The sequence below is a fragment of the Talpa occidentalis genome, unplaced genomic scaffold (genome assembly GCF_014898055.3).
Source record: "Talpa occidentalis isolate TD23 unplaced genomic scaffold, MPIMG_talOcc4v2.1 talOcc4.7, whole genome shotgun sequence".
Taxonomy (NCBI): Eukaryota; Metazoa; Chordata; class Mammalia; order Eulipotyphla; family Talpidae; genus Talpa; species Talpa occidentalis.
In genome coordinates this window covers 64,115,262-64,140,437 of record NW_023605083.1, presented here as the reverse complement: position 1 = coordinate 64,140,437, position 25,176 = coordinate 64,115,262, and the positions used below count along the sequence as shown (strand labels likewise).

At 48.9% G+C, this 25,176-nt stretch overlaps 2 protein-coding genes across 2 annotated transcripts; one reads left to right on the top strand and one right to left on the bottom strand.

Moving 5' to 3' along the window:
- The first annotated feature begins 3,821 nt into the window (after nucleotides 1–3,821).
- HDHD3 (haloacid dehalogenase like hydrolase domain containing 3) lies at nucleotides 3,822–6,987 on the top strand. The gene is made up of 2 exons (XM_037492266.2): nucleotides 3,822–3,868; nucleotides 5,388–6,987. Exon 2 carries the CDS (start codon nucleotides 5,529–5,531, stop codon nucleotides 6,282–6,284), a length of 756 nt encoding a protein of 251 aa, XP_037348163.1. The 5' UTR covers nucleotides 3,822–3,868; nucleotides 5,388–5,528; the 3' UTR covers nucleotides 6,285–6,987.
- Nucleotides 6,988–7,115: 128 nt separating this feature from the next.
- Nucleotides 7,116–24,611, bottom strand: BSPRY (B-box and SPRY domain containing). Its single transcript, XM_037493178.1, has 6 exons — nucleotides 24,345–24,611; nucleotides 20,859–20,957; nucleotides 18,441–18,671; nucleotides 17,268–17,293; nucleotides 10,918–11,042; nucleotides 7,116–9,713 (listed from the first exon to the last, which is right to left on the bottom strand). The coding sequence occupies exons 1-6, from the start codon at nucleotides 24,609–24,611 to the stop codon at nucleotides 9,187–9,189; spliced, it is 1,275 nt and encodes a 424-aa protein (XP_037349075.1). The 3' UTR covers nucleotides 7,116–9,186.
- Nucleotides 24,612–25,176: the final 565 nt, after the last annotated feature.

Here is a 25,176-nt window from a genome sequence, read left to right as displayed (position 1 = left end):
TCCCCAGCTCTTGTATGCATAAATAAATAAATCTTTTTTAAAAAGTGTATTCCATTTATACAGAGTTTAAAAACAAACAGAAGTATGCAATGGGAAGCCGGGATAGTGATTACTCTTTCCAGGGGTAAATGACTAGAATACGAAAGGGGCTGCAGGGCCTTGCGTGTTCTTTTTGTTGGTCTGGATACTGGTTACATGGGTATGTCGATTTGTAAACGTTCAAGGACAGGTATACTTTGCACTTTTCTCTGTGATACATTTATTTATTTTTAATTAATTAATTTATTTATACAAGCACTGGGTACAGTCAAAAGCACGGGACGGTGAGAGAATTCACCAGAGCCAGAGGGGCGAGCAGAGCAGGCAGATTGATAAGGTACACTGCTGAGGGGAGAGGCAGGTGGCAGGAGAGGTCTGCTGGCCATGTGGGACCCTCCCCCAGAGGCCCAGGGATCGAACCAGCGCTGCAGAGGCTGCGGGCAGCTTCACAACCCAGCGCTCAACCACTGCGCCGCCACCGGGGAGGCCCTCTCTGTGATACATTTAAATAAATGTTAACTTTAAAAAGTAAGTAAATGAAAATTTTAAAGTAAAGACAGAGACGTGCCCAATGGGTCCAGCCAAGGTTTACTTGCTGCTTTCAGTAAGAGAATCTCAAGGGAAAGACCCTTCTGTAAGAAAATCGGTTTCTCAAGAGAAATCACTTCAGCCAGAGTCTAATATCATACACGTGGTGTTTTCAGGAGACACGATCACCAGGCCAGAGTCCACACAGGCTAGATCAAGGGAGGAAACCTTCTGGGGATTTCTGTCATCTGACTTAGGGAAGGAAGCTACTCATTAAGGTTACCTTACCATGTTTGAGCAATTCAAAGATATTTGTTTCAGAATAGTTGGGCACTTTCATGGGTTTCCTGTGACACAAAAGGTTCATCTTTCTCTGCTGAAAAAGGTACTCAGAAAAAATGAAAAGCAGAATCTTAAAGAAAAACATTAAATCAGGGCCACAAGAAGCGGGGAGCTTCACAATCACACAGATTGTAATGGAAATAATCCCTTTGTGCAATGGGTTGAAATAGTTTATGTGAGGGGATTTTTAAACCCTTGGCCTTTCAGGAGACCCAATTTTGTTCTGTTTTGTTTTTTAAAGATTTATTTTGTTATTAATTTATGCACATAAGAACTGGGTTGTAGGCCAGAGGTGCTAGGGATGAGAAGATTCACCAGAGACACAGTGGGGAGCAGAACAAGTGGGTACAGGGGTGAAACAGGAGAGATCTGCTGCACCATGGGGGTTAGCTCCTGACCAGAACGTTCTCATGCTGCAGTGGCTGGCGACTGGCCATAGCTTGATAGCACTGAGACTAACCCCTGTGCCACCAGGGAGACCATAGACCCAGTTTTCTAATCTGAAAGGAAAGGATCTTCTCAAAGAGCTTTCCCATGAGCCCTCATTAGATACTAGCATGCTATTTACATATGGAGAAACTAAGGTTCTACGGGCAAAGTGATTTATCTTATAACGTTGCCCGGACTTTGGTTGGAAGTTAGTGCTGTCTCCCCACTTTGCACATTGGAGACAGAGAAAAGAATTTAATGGTGGACTCACAGATGGCAGAACTTGGATCAGAAACTACAGGCTTGGGCTTTAAGTAACCCTGAAAAGTGGATAATCTCAGATATCCCGAGATTCTGTGAAATGCAGGTGGGTGCCCGTTCTCCCAGTCACCCTTCCCACTCCCACTTTTAGGAATCATACTTGTGACACAGCTCGTCTCACAAGGCAAGTTTTGCTGGTGAATCCCTGAAGCCAGGCTGTTCCTAGCAGGCGTGAGACCTGTGACTTGGCACTTTGTACTTTCTCCTGGGCCTGAGTCCAGTGAGGATGAAGTGACTGTTGAATGAAGTGAACAAACCAGCCTTGGAACACAGGAGGTTGTTTTGGTATTTAAAAGGTGGGGGAGGGGAGGAAGAAAGACAATAATGTTTGTTTGCATGTTTTTGTGCTCCCAGAAAAATGTCTGATAGTCAACAAAACTGAAATGAAGCAACACTGGGGAGGGAGTGGTAAGTGGGGAGGCCCTCCTTTCCTCTCTGCACCCTCCCACCCCCAAGGTGATTGCCTTTGCTCAGTAAGTAGGCCAGAGTCCCAGCACCTTGTGGCACTTCCAATTCTCACCTGGGGTACCTGAACTTCAGTTTTCACCTGGCTGCCATTCACATCACGCTCCTCCCCTAACCTCCCCATCCAGAGTGCCCTGTCACTGTTCTGAACCCATTATGTTCTATTTCCTCCGTGGCACTTATCATTATCTGAAATTTGGTTTATTTACCTGGTCTTTGTGTGTTCTTTCATGTGATGGAGGCAGGAACCCTGTTGTTTCCCACTGCATCCTCCGTGAAGGGCAAAGTCAGGCACAGGGCAGATGCTCAAGTCCTCAGTAAACCAGGTTGGTGGAAGGAGGGAGGGGGTCAAAACAGGCCAGGGACTATGGCGCTGGTTCATTGGTGATAATGGTAATGGAAGAACTATGGGGATTACAATGATGTAAGAAAAAAAATAAATCAAAAAAAGGAAAAAGGGGTCTCCCTCCCTTGTGGCGCAAGGGTTTAAGCACCATACTATGAAGGAATCTGCAGCCTCTGCAGCCATAGTTCGATCCCCAGCCAGCCAGGGAGCAACCCACACGGCAGGCAGACCTCTCCTGTGTTGCCCTCTGCTTCCCTCAGCAGCGTATTTCAGTCAGTCTGCCTGTTCTATTCCCCACTCTGTCTCTGGTGAATCCACACACACACACACACACACACACACACACATTTCTGGCCTGTACCCTGCTCTTGTATGCATAAATAAATCTTTAAAAAAAAAAAAGGAAAAAAAACAGGTTGGGGGACCCTTAACTTTTAAAGGTCTTTTTTTTTTTTTTATAGAGGCATGCTTTATTTATTTATTTATTTATTTATTTTGTTTGTTTGTTTTGTTTATACATGCACTGGGTACAGTCAGAAACGCGGGAGGGTGAGAGAATTCACCAGAGCCAGAGCGGGGAGCAGAGCAGGCAGAAGGACCGAAGTACACTGCTGAGGGGAGCAGCGGGCGGCAGGAGAGGTCTGCGCGCCATGTGGGACCCTCCTCCGGAGGCTGGGAACAGCCGGGGATCGAACCGGTACCGCAGAGGTTGCGGGCAGCTTCGCAACCGAGTGCTCAACCGCTGCGGCACCGGGGAGGCCCATTAACTTTTTACATTGTACATCTTGTATTTTTAAATCTTTCTGAGATAAGCATGGTCACTTTTTTTCACCAACAGTAAATAAAAAGGCAGCGAGGTTACAGCAGATAACTCTACGCTCATCCAGTTGTTTGGGTTAGGTAAGTTTCCAACTGAAAGCAATGCCCTCCATGTAAGGATTGTGGGGTCTGACACCAGAGAGGGTCAACACCATGCCAAGCGCACACAGCACTCAGCCGGCCAGGCCGGGACACAAATCCCCTCCTCCCAACTCAACTAGGGAACCTCCCTGGGCTGTCCATCCAAGGGAGAAGGAGGGGGATGGGAGGCCGGCCGTGCTCTGTGAGCATGTGGGGCCTTACGAAGGGGGTGCGGACGGGATAGAAAAGGCGGGTGGGGCAGAGAAGCCCTGGGAGGGCGGGTGACTTGCGCGCCGGGAGGGAGCCTGGATGGTGGGGGGCTGGGAAGGAGCAGAGGACGCCCAGAGGGCGAGGGGCGGGCCCGGGGCGGGCCCGGGGCGGGCCCGGGGCGGGCCCGGGGCGGGCCCGGGGCGGGCCCGGGGCGACCGGCGTCTGCGCGCGTCTCCCGGGGCGTGCGCCGCGGCGGCTTCCTGCGGGAGCGGCTTCCCTGGGAAGCAGGTGGGTCTGGGCCTCGGGGACGGGCGCCAAGCGTGGGAGCGCGCTGTAGCTGAGAAGGTGACCCAGGGGTGCCAGTGCTGGCCAGCGTCCCCAGAACCCTCCCCCCGCGGGCCGCACCGCGAACGGCAGCGGGAGAGATTTTGTTTTAACTGAGCGATCTGTTGGACTTTGCTACCGTCTCCCCCGCCCACCTCCTGCCCGGTCTCTGGAGGGCGGTGAGCAGTTCTGGCCTGTAACCGAGTTCCCTGCACAGGCTTCTAGAAATCGAAAACGCAGTGGGTCGGGAGCCAGGGCGGTTGTCTGAGTCCTCGTGGTGTCAGGTGCTCCCCAGGAGACTGGGCCCTCATCTACCCACCTGCCAAATGAGAGGGTCCTTAGATGGGTCTTCCTAGGTTCCAGACTGACTGAAATTCATTTCCTTGACAAACTTCCTCTTAGGCTTCTTCCCAGAGAGCCATGATCTTTCTGCAGCAACAATTGCTCCCTGAACTCTGATCCTTAGGGTTTCAGCTGGGCAGCTTGGTTGTCTGGAAACAACTCTGTCTGGGGAAAGAAGCTGCATCCAGCCTCTGGACAACAGGCTGAGGAATTTGTACACTGTTAGTAATCCTTTCCTTGACTCTCCAGTAAAAGATGAAGCTGGGCTCAAAAGCCTTGGAGACAAGTAGGACTAGGTTGCTCTGTCCTGCCTTTTGCCCTGTGTGTTGTAAGTTCACCAATGTCAGGTTTTTATTTTTTGTTTTTGTTTTTTTAATTCAAATGTGTATAAGCCGTGAGAGCACTGGCCAGAGCCCAGAAGTTTGGGTTCTAGCCTTGGCTGTGCTGCTGACTCACTGTGATCTTGGGTAAATATCAGCCCTCCGCCGCTGTCCCTGATAAACTGGGATTTGGTCAGATGGTCTGCAAGGACCCTTCTGTCTTTTGGCGTTGTGAATAGTAGAAAGAGCCATCGTTAAAATTGTTTCCTTACCTTGATCTATAAGGCCCTGCCAGATCTGGCCCCTCTCTACCTAAAGCACCTGACTCAATGCTCTGCCTCAGGACCTTTGCACTTGCAGTCCCCAGCGCCAGGAACACTTAACCACCTGTTTCCCACATAGTCGTTCTTCAGATGGCCACTGAAATTTCACGTTGGAGAAGTTCCCCAAAGACTAGATTGGGTTCTCTTGATTTCTGTCTCTCAGTACATGCTGTTTTCCTCATGCTTAAGTGACTAATTAGTTATTTGTCTTATTATCTGTATCCTCTATTCTTTAGTGTCTATAAATGTCTCAAGGGCTGGAAATCTGACCTGATCTCCAGCATCAATCATCACATAATAGGTTCTCAGATATTTATTGTGGAATGAACAGATGATCTTTTTTAGCTCAATAATCTTGTGTTTGGTGTCATAGTGCTTCTCAGATGAGGAGACAGATACCGAGTGTGATGCAGAGTGAGTTGGCAGTGCTAGAATATGAACCTTGGACTCTGACTTCAAGGCCTGAATTTCTACCTCACCTGTTGTCCCTTATCCTAGGATCTCACACTATGGAGTTGTTTCTTGGTTGCTACCAAATGTGTCTTCTGGAAACAGAAGACCTGTAGGTCCTGGAGAGGTGTTCTTGATCAGCTGGGATCTGAGGTGACCTGGTGTGGACGTGGCTCTTCCTGCAGACCCATGGCGAACCGGCTGCGGATACAGCTCCTGACGTGGGATGTAAAGGACACACTGCTCAGGCTCCGCCGCCCTGTTGGCGAGGAATATGCTGCCAAGGCCCGTGCCCACGGGCTGGAGGTGGAGGCCGAGGCCCTGGGACAAGCCTTCCGGCAGGCATACAAAACTCAAAGCCACGGCTTCCCCAACTATGGCCTGAGCCAGGGCCTAACCTCCCGCCACTGGTGGCTAGATGTGGTCATGCAGACCTTCCGCCTGGCGGGTGTTCGGGATGCCCAGGCTGTGACCCCCATTGCTGAGCAGCTGTACCAGGACTTCAGCAGCCCCTGCACCTGGCAGGTGTTGGAGGGGGCTGAGGCCACCCTGAGAGGGTGCCGCAAGCTGGGACTGAAGCTGGCAGTGGTCTCCAACTTTGACCGGCGCCTGGAGGACATCCTGGTGGGTCTTGGCCTGCGGGAGCACTTTGACTTTGTGTTGACCTCTGAGGCTGCTGGCTGCCCCAAACCAGACCCCCGCATTTTCCACAAGGCTTTGCAGCTTGCACATGTAGAACCCGAGGTGGCAGCCCATATTGGTGATAACTACCGCTGTGATTACCAGGGGGCCCGCGCGGTAGGCATGCACAGCTTCCTGGTGATTGGTCCAGGGCCTTTGGACTCTGTAGTCAAGGATTCTGTACCCCAAGAACATATCCTCCCTTCATTGCCCCATCTCTTGCCTGCCCTTGACCACCTGGCGGGCTCACCCCTCAGGATTTGAGTCCAGAGAGAGAAGTAGCTGGACCCAGCAAATGTTGGAGGCAAGGAACCCCTTCCTTCCTGAGACTTGGCCTTTGCCCCTCCCACTGTGGCCTCTACAACACTGACTATAAAGCAGTGAGTGTGGGGCTTTCCGCCCTGCCTCCACTAACCAGCTCTTGGTCTCTTAGTTGGCTCATTCACCACACCTGTCCCTTTTCTACCCCGTGTTCCCCTCACCTCCAAGAGTCACCAACGGCCCAAGTAGCATCAAACCCAGGCACTTACAACCTTTATTTTTGCAGCAGGGCCTTTGTCATGGGGGACCCCATGTGCCAAACGGGAGCAGCTTCCTGTGAAGCAGGTGGGTCAGGGCTAGGGTTGAAACAGAGCCCTAGGGTACCTCATTGTGGCCCTGGGGGCTCAAAGGTGCTTAGTTTGAAAATCAGGGTGCTAAGTTGTACTGCAGTGACATTCCTCTAGGACCACATAGTTTAAAGATTTTAGACGAGACACCTCATTTATAGTAATAAGAAATTTGACTTGCCTCCCCGGTGGCGCAGCGGTTGAGCGTTGGGTTTCAAAGCTGCCCGCAGCCTCTGCAGCGCCGGTTCGATCCCCGGCTGCTCCCCGGCCACCAGAGGAGGGTCCCACATGGCGCGCAGACCTCCCCTGCCGCCCGCTGCTCCCTTCAGCAGTGTACTTCGGTCCTTCTGCCTGCTCTGCTCCCCGCTCTGGCTCTGGTGAATTCTCTCACCCTCCCGCGCTTCTGACTGTACCCAGTGCTTGCATAAATAAATGAATAAATAATCTTTAAAAAAAAAAAAAAAAGAAATTTGACTTAGGCCTGCTGTGTATGATACATAACCCCCAGTGGTTCCTAGTGGGTGGTGTGACCCACACTTTAAAAATGAGGAATGGGGTTCAGTGTTCAAGTAGCCTGAGGTCACAGCTAATACATGAGGGAGCTGGGGTTCCTATTTAGGAATGTCTGACTCCAGAGCCCACTGACTTGACTATTAGGCTACAAGTGGATAGAGGTCTATGTCACATGAGACAGCACAGTGCCAGTCCTGGGAGGATGTAGATCTGATCTTGAGAGACCCTGCAGTCATAGGGATTAGCATGGGGGTAGAAAGGCACAGGGGACAGAAACCAGAGCTGGAGGGGCAGGAGTGTAGGGAAGTGAGAACTGCTGGAGATTGAAGAAGTAGGTTGAGTTCCATGTCTCTTCTTGCCTTTCCCTTCTTCACACACCCCTGGCACGAGACATCACAGGTGAGGACACATAGGCACGTACACAGTGTGTTCTGGTGCCAACAGCCAGGGTGTGCTCTGGAGTAGACCCTGAATGGAGGGTGCTGTTCAGACAGGCAGAACAAGAAGAGGGCATTCCTCACAGCAGGCCCAGAACCTGGACTAAAGGCTGCTGTGGGGAGCTAAGAGGGATAGTTTGGGAGGCATGACATGGGGACCTTTGGGTGCCCAGCAGAAGAGTTTGGCTTTGACCCAGGCTTGAGGGCAGAGGCAAACTTTCGAACTTGGCTACACCTCTTCTGGATCTGTCTGCCTTATGCCTGATGCCAAGGCCAAGTGACTCGACATTAATTCCCAAGTGCCAGGCAGTGAGGACACAGGTGGTGACCCGTCTCAGAAATCATCTCAGCCAAAAGGTGCCCATATGTCTGTGGACTGGATTTAATCTATCCAGTGTTTTAAGCAAATTATTGAGCACACTTAGAGGTAGGAAGGGGAGGGTTCTGCCTCCTAATCTTTGGGCCCAGGAACCTGAAGTTGAAGACAAGACTGAGCTGTGTTCCCAGAGTAAACAAAATGTGAGAGCACAGTGAGAGACTGGAAGGGGAACTGCCCATGGTGTCCAGGCTCTTAGGGACATGCATGCTGAGTTGCCACTCCCTTATTTTCTGGGAATGTGGCTGAGGGTGAGAAGACATTAGTTGCCTAGCAAATGCATGCTTAAGATCCAAGCTGGGCACTGAAGACATGCCTGCATCCAGTGCCCACCCAGTGACCAGCAAACATGGAGTTTTTAGTCTTTTAAAACCTTTAATAATGTGCATGATCCCTACGGCCGGTCTTCTTGCTCCCTCGGCTCTTTCTGACTAGGAGCCCTTGCCCCAACTCTCCACTTTGCCAGCGGGGCTGCTAGCTGGAAGCCCTCCTCAGCAGCAGCCCTCCTTCCTGTACCATGGTGGGCACAGGCGGGAGCTCAGCTGCCAATGGTTGTGTTATCGTCAGGCTACCTAGAGATAGGACCCCCATGGTTGACCTCAGGGCTAGGCAGGAACTGGGGAATGAGTCCTTTGGCCCTGAGCAGCCTGGCAGGAGTTTGAAATTCCTTCCAGGTTGTCCTTGTATTCTAGAAAAATATTTCCTCTATGTGTCCATGTCATGAAAAGGTTTGAGAAGCACTGAATTGAGATCAAAGAGCTTCAGATACAGACTTTTCTGCCAGAGAACCACTTCTACACACTGATGGACAGGAGGCTGAAAGGCAGTGTTCCTCCAGAAGACTCTATCATATGTACCCAGTAACCTGGATACCCGGTCACCATATGTCCATCGATCCCTCCATCCATCCACCCATAAGCTCACTCACCAAATACTTATTGCATACTCACTATGCACCGGGCACCATGTTGGAATGTCAGAGACAACGTAGTGAATAAGACACCATCAGAGGGGCAGGTGCACAGTGGGATTGGAAGACTAAGGCCCAGGGAGCAGCAGGTCCCCTGCCCTGGAGACACCCAATGTTTAACAACTGCACCCAGATCTGAAACAACCCCACCCCCTCTCAAGCTGCCCATTAAGCCCAGGCAACATTCAAGAAAAAGCCACGGGATAGAAATGTGGCCTGAAAGAGTGTTAGGGAGGTCGACCAAGCTCTCTGGGGCCAAAGGTCAGCGGCCAATGGAAATGGCCTGGTCTGCCACAGCAAAGACTGGGAAGAGGGGCCCAGGGAAGGACGCGTGGTGAGTGTGCAGCACGGTGCCCGAGGCTGGCTCATAGAACAGCAGCTCCTGAGCCTGCAGGTCCAGCAGCACTCCCAGTTGGGCAGGGCAGCACAGCAGCCCCAGGGGCTCGTGTTGCCCGTCATGCGAGAAACGGAATTCCTGGTCGTAGCGAGAGAAGACCCAGGAGAAGGCGTTGTGGCCCAAACGGGAGTCATTGCCAGAACCCTTTCGGGGCAGCTGACCTAAGGCCACGCCCACCTTATAGGCACAACTGTTCTGGACGTTCACTATCCAAGCATGCAGCCCGGCCTGGAAGGAGGTGGCAGCGAGGGCATTGGGCCAGTGGTCAAAGCGCTCCGGGCCATCTGCACAGGCCTTGGACTTCTTAGCATTGAAGGTCAGGGTCCTTTGATCGTCTGACAATTGCAGGAAGGGGCTGACTGTCCTCTCATCAATACGCACATCCTCAGCACCTGCCAGAAAGAATACTGAGTCTCCCTCATGCCTCACCTGGTTCTGCCAGGTAGCAAAGGACTTCCTCACCACAGTGTGACCTCAGACAAGCCATTTACTCTCTCTGAGCCTAAGTTTCCTCATCTGTAAAATAAGGGATCAAAATAGAACATCACAGGATGGATGTGAGTTTCAAATGAGATGATGCATGTAAAGTGCCTAACTTGTAAGTATTCAGAAAACTGTGGCCATGATATTAATAGTTATTAGACCAAGTCCCTCATCTCTAAACTGATAGAAACAAGGCACAGAGAGAAGTGAGTTGCCCAAGGTCACACACCCAGTTGGTTGCAAACTCAGTATTTCTGAAGCTGACATCTCACATGGATCCTCCTGAATTCTGGTTTGGCAATTCTGTGGCCTCAAGATCAAACTTGTCCTAGGGACACCGCTCCTGGATGTTAGGATGCATCAGATATGCAGTTTCTAACTGCTAGCAAGTCAGGCACTGGTATCAGAATCTAGGGTAGACAAGCTAGGGCTTGTACTAGAATTTTAAGGAAAACATTCAGGAAGAAGGGTTAAAATTGAGAAAAATATTTGATCCATTAGCCCAACCTTTCTGTGAGTCCTGAAAAGACCACAACTGGGAGTGCAGATGCTCCCACCCAGCTTGGGGGGAACCCTGCTCAGAGAGCCCCCACATTAGGTGGGAATTCTTGGAGGGAGAAGACCATGTCATACTCAACCTCTGTGGCTCTTGAATGTGGCATGGGGACAGATCTATAAGCAGCTGAGATAACGTTTGGTAATTAAGATGGATCCAAGTAGCTCAATCCTCAGCCCAGATGCTTGCCACCTGGCCATCAATTATATCTACTAAAGCAAAGGAGGCTTCCAAGAAATAATATTGAGCTGTCCCAGAATGGCCAGATCTTGAGGCCACAGACATAGGGAGGGTATTATTTAAAGGAACAGGATTTATCCTAAATCCAATCACAGCATAGGTTGGTTCAGAAACCAGAAGGACCCAGCCTCGCAGCTTCCCCAGGCCTATCCAGAGCCTTGGCTCCACTGACTAGCCTGCACCCAGTATCACTGGCTGCTTCAGCTACCATTCCAGATACCATCCCCAGTACTACCCAACAGCAAACTACAGGCAGACAGACAGACAAATGGAAGCCCCGTTTGTGCCAAGTGGTCTGGGCTCTGGCAGTTCCTAACCTGAGAGGGACCCAAGAACGGCTGTTGCCCAGAGTTGTGTCAGTAGTGGGCTCCGAATACACTTCTCATTAAAGTTCAACTTTTCCGAATCCTGGGGATCCAAAATGCCTTCTGCTTCCTCAGTCCTAAGCAGGGGAAAAAAACAGAGATTCAGAAGGCTTCTGGAAATGTATCTGAGTTCATATAGGGTGATGGGCAGAGGACCTAAAGGGGGCTTCAGCCAAAAGGGTAGGTGGGCATTCTCCCAGGAACCTTAATTCCAACAAGGGCAATTTATACAGGGTGGTGTCAGTATTAGAACTTGGAAATGGTCCACTCTGCAGGAGAAGGTGTGGAAAAGTGTTTCTCTATAAGTTAGTGGCAACACTGGGACTAGGACCAGGGAATATTGCACCCCTGTACACAGTATTTTCACTTCACCATCCTGCTCAGAGAAAACTTCACCTCCCTCCCCACTTACTGAAGTAAAAACCACTGGTTTGGTTTGGTCAGAAGGGACAGCCACTCCTCTGCTGAGGCATCTCAAGGAAGGGACAGGCTATCAGTTATCTGTCAACCATAAATTAGTCATAGCTCCTTGCTGCTAATCACGCAGTTTGCAGGGGAGATCAGGTTTTGTTGCAGGGATATGAGGAACATAAGATTCCTAGGAGGGGGCATCCCTGGTGGTGCAAGGGGTTAAGTCTCAGCACTATGAAGCTCTCAGCAACCACTGCAGCAGGAGTTCCATCCCCGGCCAGGGAGCTGACCCACATGGTGTGGCAGACCTCTCCTGTCTCGCCCACTGCTCCCCTCAGCAATGTATTTCAGTAGATCTGCCTGTTCTGCTCCCCACTCCGTCTCTCTGGTGAGTCCTCTCATCTCCCCACCCCACCCCCTGCACCTCTGGACTACATCCCTGCTCTTGTATACATAAAATAAATCTTAAAAAAAAAAAAAGATTCCTAGGAGGGGAGAATTGCCATTTATTAAGCAGCCAGGCCATGGGCTTGTTGTTTTCTATATAGAGTCTCATTTAATCTTTGCTCTAACCTGCGAGGTAGTTGTTATCCAGTTTAACAGGAAAGAAGAGAGGTCCAGAGGAAGCACTCAGCTAAATAGGGGAGGTGAATTCAAGTCCTACCACGGGGAGAGAGGAAGGGAAGGAAAAACAGAAAGGAAGAAATCTACAAAGAGCTGATGAGACGCAACAAAAACAAAGAAAATAATCCAGTCAAAAAATGGGCAGAAGAGCTAAAAAGAAATTTCTCCAAAGAGGAAATGCAAATTGCCAACAGGCATATGAAAAAATGTTCAGCATCACTTGTCATCAGAGAAATGCAAATCAAAACTACCATGAGATACCATCTTACACCAGTGAGAATGGCGCATATTGAAAAAACTAGCAACAACAAATGTTTGCTAGGGTGTGGAGAAAAAGGAACTCTTCTGCACTGTTGGTGGGAGTGCAAACTGGTCCAACCACTATGGAGAGCTGTGTGGAGATTCCTCAACCTACTAAAGATAGAGCTTCCATATGATCCAGCAATTCCACTCCTAGGTATTTACCCAAAGGACACAGAAACATTAATTCCAAAGAGCAACTGCACCCCTATGTTTATAGCAGCACTATTTACAATAGCTAAGCTTTGGAAACAACCCAAATGCCTAAAATAGATGACTGGATCAAGAAGATGTGGTATATATACACCATGGAATATTACTCAGCAATCAAAAAAGATAAACTCATGCAATTTGCAGCAACATGGATGGAGCTGGAAGGGATCATGCTCAGCGAAATAAGCCAGAAAGAAAAAGAAAAATACCGGATGGTCTCACTCATAGCAGGAATCTAGAAAACCTAAATATGGACCCGGAAAAAGAATAACTGTAAGAAAGGAAAAAATCAAAATCAACAAACAACTATAAGCCAGAGACATACTATGGGGGGGGGGAGGAAGGAGGTATTGGGGTCAAAATAAGGGGGGTGCAATTGTATGGGGAATATAAAAATAAAAAAAATAATAACAGAAAGGAAGGAAGGGAAAGGAGGAATGCAGGCTGGAGATCAGCACCGTGCAACATAACTTTTCCCTTGCCTGAAGTAAAATCCCAAAGGGTTGCAGGACAAAGTGAAGATTCACTACCACAGAGCTCTGCATGTCTCTGAACTGGGTTCTGAGGGAACTTTCCCATCACCTCTAATCTGAACTTGGCTTTGAGATCAGCAGCAGTTCTGAGAACACAACTCTCTCCAAATCTCCTAGCTTGGTCCATAGATGAAGGAGGGGAGAGCGGGTATGGCACAGGCCTCCTGAAGGATGTCAGCTTTTTGCAAGACTGTCACCAACTCCACTGGCTTGGGAAGAAGGAGGTGAACAGAGCCTTACAAAAGCTGAGAGCAGGCTTGGTAACAAAGACTCTTTATGGTCAGGACAAGAGAGGGTCTGTTGCCTCTTCTCAAAGCACCGGAGCTGGGTAGGGAGGTTTGCCAGCCCTCAGGTGGGGAGGGAAGAGGAGCTGATGTTGGCAGTGCTAAGCCATCAGCACAGGGCAAGGCTGAGGGGAATGGAAGACACTGGCATCTAGAAAAGCAACTGGTCCAGCTGCCTGGTGGTACAAAATAGAAAACGCACGAGCCCAAAGGAGTGGGAGTGAAATGGGGAGCGAGAGTGAAATGGGGCTCAGACACTGACTGCGGGGCGCCAGCTGGGACCAGCATGCCTGGTTTATCTGCAGCAGGCCAGAATGCAGCCCAGCTGTGAACATGGATCCAAAATTGAAGCCAACAAAGATATTTCTAGACAAGTGAGTTCCCAGGGAGACACGACTCAACGACTTTTGAACACAGTACTTTGAGAGTATATACTTTGGCTTAAAGGCACAAAGAACTACAAACAAATCTTGAACTGGCAGGATTGTCCGTAGTGTTTGGATTTAGCAATTTTCAAACAAGTTTGTTTGCATTGTAGGACTGAACAAGTGAAAAAGCATATGGATGTTAGGAGCCAGGTTTCTCACTGGGAAAGTTGGATTATCTTGTTGTTCCAGAAAGCAAGAAAGTACCCAAAGAATGATGGAGATTTATCACAAAAGGATATGGAGGGCCTCTCCGGTGGCGCAAGGGGTTAAACAGCACTGTGGAAGCTATTCACAGCCCCGGAGGCCAGGGAGCTGACCCATGTGGTGCAGCAGACCTCTCCTGTCTCACCCACTGCTCCCCTCAGCAGTGTATTTCAGTCAGTCTGCCTGTTCGGCTCCCCACTCTGTCTCTGGTGAATCCTCTCACCCCCCACACCTCTGGCCTGTACCCCAGTTCTTGTATGCATAAATAAATAAATCTTTAAAAAAAAAAAAAAAAGGATATGGAGCCAGTGAGAAGGGGCTCCCCTTGGCCAAATTTGGGACAGTTTGAAGATCAAACTGAATAGTATCAATAATAATTATAGTGCATTAAATAAAATTCATTGATACTCATTGATTATTCATTGATAAGAATGAATTTACAGTGACACTAAATAAATGAATTAACAATAAGCAAATAAATAAATTTGGGCAGGAGTATTCATTATTCCTACCTGAGCTACTCTTTTATTTGTTTGTTCATTCATTCAGCATCAGTGGATGCTAAAACTATTGGGTTAAATTTTGAAGATAAACAGGCTACTTAAACAGAAAGTATTTCCCAGGTTGCTTACCACTTCAGCCAAGTGATCAAAATTAAAACCCCTGATCATGGACCAAAGGGACATCTGGTGCCCCCCCAACTACAATGGACTGAGAGCACATCACTTATAAAAATTCCTGCTAAAAAATGAATAACCTGAGGGTCCCTCTGGTTGTGCAGGGGTTAAAGTCTCAGGGCTAGCAAGCTATCCACAGCCACTGAGGCAAGAGTTTAATATCCCCAGCTACATGGCACGGCAGACCTCTCCTGTCTAGCCCGCTGCTCCCCTCAGCAGTGTATTTCAGTGGATCTGCCTGTTCTGCTCCCCAGTCTGTCTCTGGTGAATCCTCTCACCCCCCACACCTCTGGCCTACACCCCAGTTCTTATATGTATAGGTAAATCTTTAGAGGAAAAAAACATAGATTGGGTCTCCCCCGGTGGCGCAGCGGTTGAGCGCTGGGCTGGGAAGCTTCCTGCAGCCTCTGCAGCGCCAGTTCGATCCCCGGCCACCAGCGAGGGTCCACAAGGCGCGACAGACCTCTCCTGCCGTGCCAACTGCTCCCCTCAGTAGTGTATTTCTTTGTCAGTCTGTCTGCTCTGCTCTCCCCTCTGGCTCTGGTGAATTCTCTCACCCTCCCACACTTCTGACTGTACTCAGTGCTTGTTTAAATAAATAAATCTTAAAAAAAAAAAACAAAAACAAAAAACATAGATAACCTGAATCTAAACATGAGATAACATCAGTTAAACCCAAATTAAGAGGTATTCTATAAAACAACTCTCCTAGACTTTTTTTTTTTTTTAAATTTTTTTTTTTAATAGAGGCATGCTTTTATTTATTTATTTGTTTGTTTGTTTTGTTTATACATGCACTGGGTACAGTCAGAGGCACGGGAGGGTGGGAGAATTCACCAGAGCCAGAGCGGGGAGCAGAGCAGGCAGAAGGACCGAAGTACACTGCTGAGGGGAGCAGCGGGCGGCAGGAGAGGTCTACGCGCCAAGCGGGACCCTCCTCCGGTGGCTGGGGAGCAGCCGGGGATCGAACCGGCGCTGCAGAGGCCGCGGGCAGCTTCACAACCCAGCGCTCAACCGCCGCGCCACCGGGGAGGCCCTCTCCTAGACTTTTTAAAAATCTTTTTTTAGAAAAACAAAAACAAAAACAAAAAAAAACCTGCTAACACTAAAGAACAATTCCAGTTTCAAAGAGAGCAGATGGAAGGGAAAGGCAGAGGACACAGGAACATTTTTAGCACAACTGGCAACATTTGAATATGAAACTGCATGTTAGATAAGAGAATTATATCAACATTGAATTTCCTGAATTTAATCACTATGCCACACAATATTAAAAAATGTCTTTGTTTTTAGGAGGTACATGCAGAAGTATTTACGTATGAAAGGTCATGCCTTCAGCAATTTACTCTCAAACAGATCAGAAAAATATAAGTCTTTAAATATACACTTGATAATTAGGAAAAGAGAGACAGAGAAAATGAGGGGGAGAGCAAATGTGGCAAAATGTTAACAGTGAAAATTTCTAGGTGAAGGTCATGATACTATTTTTGCAAGTTTTCTACAAGTTTGAAATATTTTAAAGCAAAAAATTAAAGAGCAAAACTTTTTCCAAAAATAAAATCAGCTTGATATTGAGAAATGACTTTATCAGAGAGAAGATGAGGATACAGGGGGAGGAGACTAGAAAACATGGAACGATTTTAAGAGAGAAAAGGTTAGGACCAGCCAAGAACACATTGAAAAGAGGTGGTAAAATAAATTTAGGTACCTCCATACTGTGGAATACTTCACAGACTTCCAAAAAGCAAGGTAGGTCTAAATGTACTGGCTTTGGCTTAGAAAGATTCCAAGACAGCCTGATAAGTTACAGAATAGCAAAAATAAAATGATCCCATCTGGGTTTTAAAAAAATTTTTTAAAGGGAAAAAAAGCCGACCCCACATACTCTCTTCCTGACTATAGCCAGGGACATGGACAAGACCCCCATCTATTGCTGAAACTGATCCATGGGGTTGCACATGTATTATTATTATTATTGAAATAAATACAAAAACTAATAAGAATGGACAGTGCTCCTCAATCTCACATAGAAGTTGTCAAGAATTTAATTTCTTTATCTGGCCAACTATACCCTCTTGACCACTTTCTCAGGCTGCTGGCTTGCAGTTCTTCAGGACCACCCAGGCAGGACCTGGTGAAATGCTTTTATTATTGCATTACTAAGAAGCCAATTTTAAGTGGTAAAGCAACTTAAGTTTTGAAGACTCATCAAAGAAAGAGGAAGTGAGACAGAGAAGACAGGTGGGACAAGAATCAGGTGTAGTTCCAGATCCCAACTCTGGGGCTTAAGAAGTTCCCTTCCCCTCTTGGAGTTGCAGCATTTTCCTCTGTAGGTGGCAGTGGTAAAACCCTGCCAGAGGATGACTGCACAATTTTTAATAGGATAACACTTAAGAAAGCCTGTGGCAGTCCCCTGATTAATAAGCATGTATTTCACCCGCTTTCCCTTAGAGTCTACAGCCCCAGGCTAGGGGCAGAAAACCCCTTTCCAGCAAGTGTGGCTCCAGAAAATTCACTCAGCTGCACCCCCGGGGCTTTCTCCCTGGAGCAATGGACCCACATGCACTGGACTAGGTAGAGGCCATGGCTTCCATGACTACCCAAGCAAATTAAGGGGACCCTACTCACCTCTCAAAAATCTCTTGCTCCTTCTGCTGTGAGAAGAGAAAACAGAGTCAGAGTCAGAAGAGACGAGACACCCAGCAAGCAGTCAAGACATGAATATGGTCAGCTAGTACAGAGGGCTCCATGTGGACAGAGGCTCTAGAATAAAAAAACTCTGTTTCTTCTTTCAGACCCAGCACAAAGCAATGTGGGTTCCTCCTCACAGTGCTCTCCCACTAAGCGCTGAGAATGAATCAGTCTGCCGCCCCCCACCCCGCCCCGCCACTGCCCCATGGTGTCTGGAGTGTCTCTCAACTAGACTTCAGGACAATCACATATTTACCCAGCATTCTTCCTCCATCAAGACCACCAGCCCCTAGAAGGACTGGACTCGTTCTGAACCCTCTATTATGACAACACCAGCATTCAGGACAGAAGGTGCTTCTACTAGGAGCTGTGTGACTAAGTGAATACACAATCTAGGGCAGGCAAGGAAACTGCCCTACTTGAACTGCAATGGGACGGCTCAATTGTTCCACATTCTCATTTTTTCCCTGGCATATTTACTCAGATGTCACACTGTCCCCTTAAAACTGCATATCTATATAAAATACTCTGAAAGGATATTACCAAAATAGTAATCATGGTGTCTTCCAGGTGGTAGGAGTAAAGATGAGCTCTCTATTTTTACATTGGACCCTTTGTCTGCCCTGGAGTATAGTGTTCTCTGATCTCCCCGCTCCCCCCACCCCCACTTCCTCTAACATAGCTGCTACTGCCATGCCATTCTTTCTTTCAGACATCAGGTTCTAAGTCACTTTATCCAGTAAGCCTCCCCTGACCCACCACTCCCTTCAAGCCTGGATTGTAGGGTTCCTAGCTCCCAGAGATGTCTTCTACCATAGCACATATCCCTCCATATCCTAACAATTTATGTAATCAACTCCTCCATAAAACTGGGAGTAACTGACAGTTGTATCCTATAACTCTATTTCAAAGTGCAACACTTAGCTAGCACATAGTAGGCACTGAGAATGGTTACTGGCGCAAAAAAAAAAAAATCCACATAATATTCCCCTGCCTTATCCCTGCACCAAATTATCATTTTCCACTACCGCCTACCAAGAAACATCCTAGTGTTTCCAGATTTTGGGGGAGATGGGCCAACTGGAGTGCCCACATCCATGCCTGACTTACAATCAGCTGGAGGTCATCCAGATGGGTAAGCATGTCCACCAGGCTGGTGCGGATGGTGTCGAGCTTCTGCAGCGCCTGGGACCAGTGTGCTCGCTGCGTCAGGATACTCTGGTGGGCCCGCTCCTCTTCGCCGTGCACCTGTTCCAGCAACCGCTGCTCCTCATTCTCGCACAGATTCCTCACGAGACCCAGTCGCTGGATGACCAGTTCCCGTGCTGTACTGGCCTTGCTCTGACAAAGGGTAAAGCAAGTGGTTGGGTCCTAGTCAACCGCCAGGAAAGATTATGAGGGTTTGGGCTCACTCAGGATTTTGAGGTTGATTAGCAGTGCCTGTCATTGGCATAGTTATGGAAGAAACAGTGCTTAAGTCATCCCAGCCCTAAGATTTCCTGATTATAGTTTAGGGTAAAGAAATTTGAGATCCAGGGATCTCCCTGATGTTAAGTCAGAGCACTATGAAGCTATCTGCAACTACTGCAGCACGAGTTTGAGGCCCAGCCTGGGAGCTGACCCACATGATGCAGCAGACCTCCCCTGTCTCGCCTGCTGTTCTCCTCAGCAGTGTATTTCAGTAGATCTGTCTGTTCTGCTCCCCACTCTGTCTCTGGTGAATCCGTTCACACACATCTCTGACCTACAGCCCATTTCTTGTATGCATAAATAAATAAATCTTTTTTAAAAATCACACATGTACACACACACACAAATGAGTACATGCAAAAATTTGAATATGGTGGGTATCCATTTCCTGATTATTATATTGTACCACAGTTAGACAGATCTTACCATTGTGAAAAATTGGATGAAGGGTATAGAGGATATTGCTATTTAATAATTTCTTAAATTCTATGTGAATCTACAGTATTTCTAAACTAAAAGTTAAAAAAATACATTATCATCAAGTTGGGTAGGTTTTCCTCAGGAATTCAAAGATGATTTAGCATTAGAAAAATCTATTGATGTGTTACCACATTCATTACTGCAGGAGGACAAAACATCCTTAAAACTGACAAATGGTATAAAGAATTATCAGCAAAGGTAATAAATAATGAAAAACATTAGCAATGAGAATAGAATGTCCAAAGCCTTGCCCATCAGCTGCCCACCTAGCTATGCCTATTCCCACACACTCTGCCTTCCCTTCTGACGATGAACTGCCCATGCTCTAAAGACAACCTTGTACTTGTTTACAAAACCCCACCCCCTTCACTGTACTTGACTTGCCCCTTTCTTCTGCATCAACTTTCTCCTCTTTTGGGGGCCTCCCTGGTGGCGCAAGGGGTTAAGATGTAGGACTATGAAGCCATCGCAGCCACTGCAGCATGAGTTCGAGCCCCGGCCAGGAAGGTGACCCACCTGGCACAGCAGACCTCTCCTGTCTCGCCCGCTGCTCCCCTCAGCAGTGTTTTTCAGTTGATCCGCCTGTTCTGTTCCCCACTCTGGTGAATCCTCTCACCCCCTACACCTCTGGCCTGTATCCCGGTTCTTGTATGCATACATAAATACATCTTTAAAAAAAACTTTCTACTAGAAAATTTCTATCAGCAAACAGAGTAATTTCTCCCATCTTAAAAATCAGACAAGAAAACTACTTGATAGTTCATCATTCTCCAGTATCATCCCATTTTCAGCTCCCTTTATAGCAAAGTTCCTGTGTCAACCACCCCAAATTGCTCTTTTATTCTCTCTGACACCTGTGCCAATCAGACTTCCAACCCACCACTCTTCAAAACTCTTCTCAGATTCTCCAGTGCTGTGAGTGTTATACACCCAACGGTCCATTCTCACTGCTCAGCAACAATGGACATGAGAGATCCGTCCTGCCTCTTTGAAACCTATTCTGGGACACAACACTCTTAGCTTCACTCTATCTCACTCATTGCTCCTTCTTTGGCTACTTTGTTGTTTCCTTCTATCTTCTCAATGGTTAAATGTTGAAGGGCCCCACAGCTCAGTCCTTGGACCCCTGGCCTTTCCTATCTTTACTTATTCCTAAAAGACAGGAGGCTGAAGGACCTCTAGGAGATCCATTTTCCCATCAGTAAACAGAGCTGTTCTGCCACCTACTGCATAAGATTGTCATCAAGAATGCTCAATGCAAAGTTTCTGGGTTATTTATATTCCCGGGGCTGAGCTCCAAATAATGTGATGGTAGAAGACTGCTACCAACCTGGCCCCTTACCCCAAGAAAGCAGTTTTCAAGCAGAGTCTCTGCACCCATTGTGGTATTGGCAACATCCACTCTGCCCAGATGGTAAAACCAGGGCTCAGAGAGGTAGAAAATCATCCTTCCTGGGCATCCAACTTTGCTAGTAGCACAATGAGACTATGAGTTCGGGAAGCGCCCCGAGACTGGCCCACGCCCGTAAGGCTAGTGTCTTACCCTAGAGTAGAGGGGAATGGGAGAAAATTACCTACCACTGCTCTCTGGTTCTTCCCTGGCAGGACTTCAGCCACATATTTGGTGATGCCAGCGCTCTGTAACTGCAGCCGCTCACACTGGTCCACAATCTTGTTCTGCAATACAAAGGACACTCATGGCATCTTGATCCGTGTTAGTGTATTCACTTCATTCCAATGATTTTTTTAAAGATTTATTTATTTATGCATATAAGAGCTGGGGTATAGGCCAGAGGTGTGTGTGTGGGGGGGGGGGGCGGTGCGAGGATTCACCAGAGTGGGGAACAGAACAAGCAGATTGACCAAAGTACACTGCTGAGGGGAACAGCGGGTGAGACAGGAAGAGGTCTGCTGCACCATGTGGGTTGCTTCCTGGCCGGCTGGGGATGGAACTCGTGATGCAGAGGCTGCAGACAGCTTCATAGTTTGTGTCTTAACCCCTTGTGCCACCAGGGAGGCCCATGCCAATGATTTTTTATCTCATACCTCATCTCAGCTACCCATTCCCTTGTTCATATCCAGACTTCATCATTATTGAAAACTGTATGTCTCCCAAATCTTCATTTCATCTCACACCCTACCTTCCACTTCCCAGTCTTCTAGCATGCTAACACTAGATTCTCCATTCCAACAACTCTTCAGCTCATGCCAACAAGTTAGTCTTACCACTTCTCACTGTCCATTATCCCCTTTGGAGGCCTTGCTTCCCTCTTCATTCTAAAATCCCACGCAGCTCCCTGACTCTATACCTGTGCCTGGGCATGGCTTCTCAAAATGTTCCTTCCATTATCCCCATTCATTTAACAGGACCATAGTCATCAACCTCATACCCAGAGCAAAACCCCAGGAGTTACTGTCCTACCCCACATCTAACCCATCAATCAGTCCTTTCAATCAGCCCCATCTCCAAAGTCTCTTCTGTCTTCTCCAGCCCTTGCAGGTCACTTCCACTCCTGCTATGCAACCCAGATCACCATTCTCTCTCACAGGAACCCTAACTGGGCTTCTATTCTTGACTGCCACGGTTAGCCCCTGCTACCAGATCTTGTCTTGTCCCTGCTCCTTCCAAAGTCTTTCTTATACTCCCACTGTGAGCTCAAGCATCTCACCTTAGCCAAAAAGGACCAACCTGATGTGTTGTGCCTGCCTCTCCAGTGTTATCTCCCATCACCCTCCACACTGGTCTTCTCTCTGTTTCATAGACACACCAAACTTGTCCTGACCTAGTGCCTTTGCACCTGCTTTTTCGGTCTCCAGCTATCTTCTCCTATGTCTCCCTTCCTCCCTCCATTCAAAGGTCACTAATTCAGAAGCTTTTCCTGATCATCTCCACACCCCATCCCCTTACTTTGGGGATAAGCAAGGGATGCTTATCCTTTGCACTTATTGCTTTCTGACCATATGTTATGTCTTAGCTCACTTCATTGTGTGTCTGTCCTCCCTACCACTGAAACTTGAGCACAATGACTTTGACTTGCTCTCTGTCCCACTACCTCGAAAGCAGTTCTAACATAGAGAAGGCCCTGAATTTAATTTGCTTAATGAATGAACACCCACATCTTGACCACAGGGGTTTAGCAGTTCACAGCTCCCACAGCTGTGAGAGCATTTTAGAAATGAAGACGCTGAGGCCCACAGAGAAGTGATTTGGCTAAGATATGGCCATTCCATTTCTCCAGGCAGCCTTTCCAAGCAGCAACCCTGCCACTATTTCCACTCCTAGTTCCATCTGCCAAAAGGCAATTTGGCTTCTTTTGATGTGAAGCCTTTGTAAATTATTCCCCCAAATTCGGAGACAGTTTTGCACTTCATGAGTACAAATACAAAGTTATAGAATTGAATTGACGAGGAGGAAGCTGTGATCCAGGACTTGGGGAACTGAGACTAGCTTCTGAAAAGGTACATGGGCTAGAATGCCGAAGATTTTTCCGAGTTGTTGATCTGGTGCAGTTTTTGTCCAGGTCAGTAATCATCTTAGCCTGGGGCAAAATCTCTTTGCTGGGGAGGGAGGGGGTGGAGTGGAGGAGGGAGTAGGAAGAGAGTGCAAAAACCAAAATCTTTCAAAACTGGAGGGAGAAAGGGCAAGACATACTTCATTCCAGCAAAGATGAATATGCTTAGCGCCTCTGAAGGCCATCAGGACAACACCCCAGCAGGGTACATTCCAAAAGGCCCACTACCCAGCCCCAGCTTACCCATCCACCATTCAAACTCAGCCCTGATGCCAACTTCTTGTTTAAGGGTTTCATTAAATTCTCACCGCCATTAGCATCATTTCCTCTTTCCAACCACAGAAGCAAAAAGGCGGTTTCCTCTGGTCTAGTCAATGACTCCTCTCATCCAGGCTCTTAATCTTGGAGGAGTTAACTTACTGCCCTGTTTCGGCCTAGTTTCCTCATCTGTAAAATGCAGGCAGCACTACTGCTTCAAAGATTTGTTCTGGATGGAATGAGATGATGGATATTTAAGTGCTTTGGAACTTGCAGTGTTTCTATCCATTATGCAAGTTATTGTACTACTTTCTCCATGATTATTTTCATCATCGCTATAATGGACAGTGGTGACAGGCAGACAGTTTTCAGATGTCGCTAAATAACTCAATCTCCCCCAGCCCCAGCTCCCAGTCCAGCGAGTAGGTCAAATCCCCAACAAGAGCACTCAGGCCTAACAGCTGGGCAAAACTCCAGGGAGAGGTAGGGAGAATCAAGCCCTTTAATCAAATTGCAAGGAAATCCCCAGGGGCCAAAGCTAGGTGGAAGGAGGCAGGAAGTCCCAGGGTGACCTGGCTCCAATCTCGGTAGCTCAGGGGAGGGGCGGTGACGAGTCTCAACTGGGAGAAGGGGGGTTGGGGGGGACCAAAAGTGAAGGGTTCCAGCAGCAACTTCCCGATAACTTCTCGGCCCGCTGTTTACTAGCTAAAGGGACAGTCGCGGCCAATCCTAGAAGGTAAAAAGCACCTCAACAGGAAGCTTGAAAGGTGGACAAACAGAAAAGCTTTGGGCCATCTGGCTGAGGAGTGAGGGGCTGCATTTTACCACATCAGCTTCCACCAGAGGGGCGCTGGGCACACGTCGTAGGGACAACAGCAGTAGCAAAACCAAGCTCCGTTCTCGTCCCTCTGGGGAGAGGAGACACTGAATTGTCCCCTACGTGATTAGCACGATGACTAGACAGCACTTGACCCATTCTCTTACTTACCTCACATTTCCAATAAATGCACGTGAAAACTGCGTCCCCACCCCCTCACCCCAACCCGACTCCACCCCACCCCGGCTACAGATGAGGACACTGAAGCTCAGTTACAAGACTCAGCGGGGCTAGGAAGGCGGGATTCGAACTCAAGTCTGCCTCACTCCACACCTTGCCTTGTTCCACAGCCAGTACCACTGCGGGGCCGGAATTTTGGACTGGCCTCCGGGTCCCAGGCTCCAGGATCTCGAGACGTGGTTCCCAGCGCTCCTTCTCCCCGGGGCCCCCCACCTTCCGACACCCGCGTCCGCTCACCCGTAGCTCCTCCGCGCGCTCTTCGGCCCGGCGGGTGCGGTGCCCCCGGCAGCGGCCATCCAGCCCCACGCAGGCGGCGCACACCGGGCGTCGCTCGGAGCCACAGAACCAGCTCAGAGCCTGGCCGTGCTCCGGGCAGAGGGGTCCGGGTTCGGACCCGGGTTCGGACCCGGGTTCCGGCCCCGACCCCGACCCCGACCCAAGCCTGGGCCTGGGTCCCGCCTGCGGGTCCGGCCCGGGTCCGGGCCCCATGTTCTCGGCGGACATGGCCGAGCGCCGGGCGCCGCGCGCTCCACCTGCCGCAGGTGGCTGCTGGGCGGGGCGTCCCTGACCCCGGCACCGGCCCGGCGCTCTCTGCCGAATCGGCCCCGCGCGGCGCGCCGCGCTCCACCTGCCGCAGGTGGCCGCGGGGCGGGGCCTCCATGACCCGCCCCCCGGCCGCGACCCGCGACTCGCGACTCGGAGCCGACCATTGAGCTTCCTCCAGCACCCGCCGGGCGGCTCTGCCGGCCCCCGCCCGCGCCCACGCCCTTCCCGGTCCTGCCCGCGAGCCCGCCCAGCTCGGGGTGTTTTATGTGTTTGTTTTTTTCTGAATTCCATCGCGTTTTGTTCATATTTGTTTTTATAACAAGCATAAAACAGCAAATAGTAATGTGACTGAAGGAAATTTTGATGAGCACTTATTAAGTGCCAAGGTTCTGCTAAGCGCTTGCCCTTTTTGAGAGGCAACTGAAACAAACAGTTTTAAAAGCAAGGTTCTGGTGTCAGTCTGCCAGGCTCAAATCCCTTTTAACTGCTCACTGGCTGAATCCCCTCCTGGGGCCCGCAACTG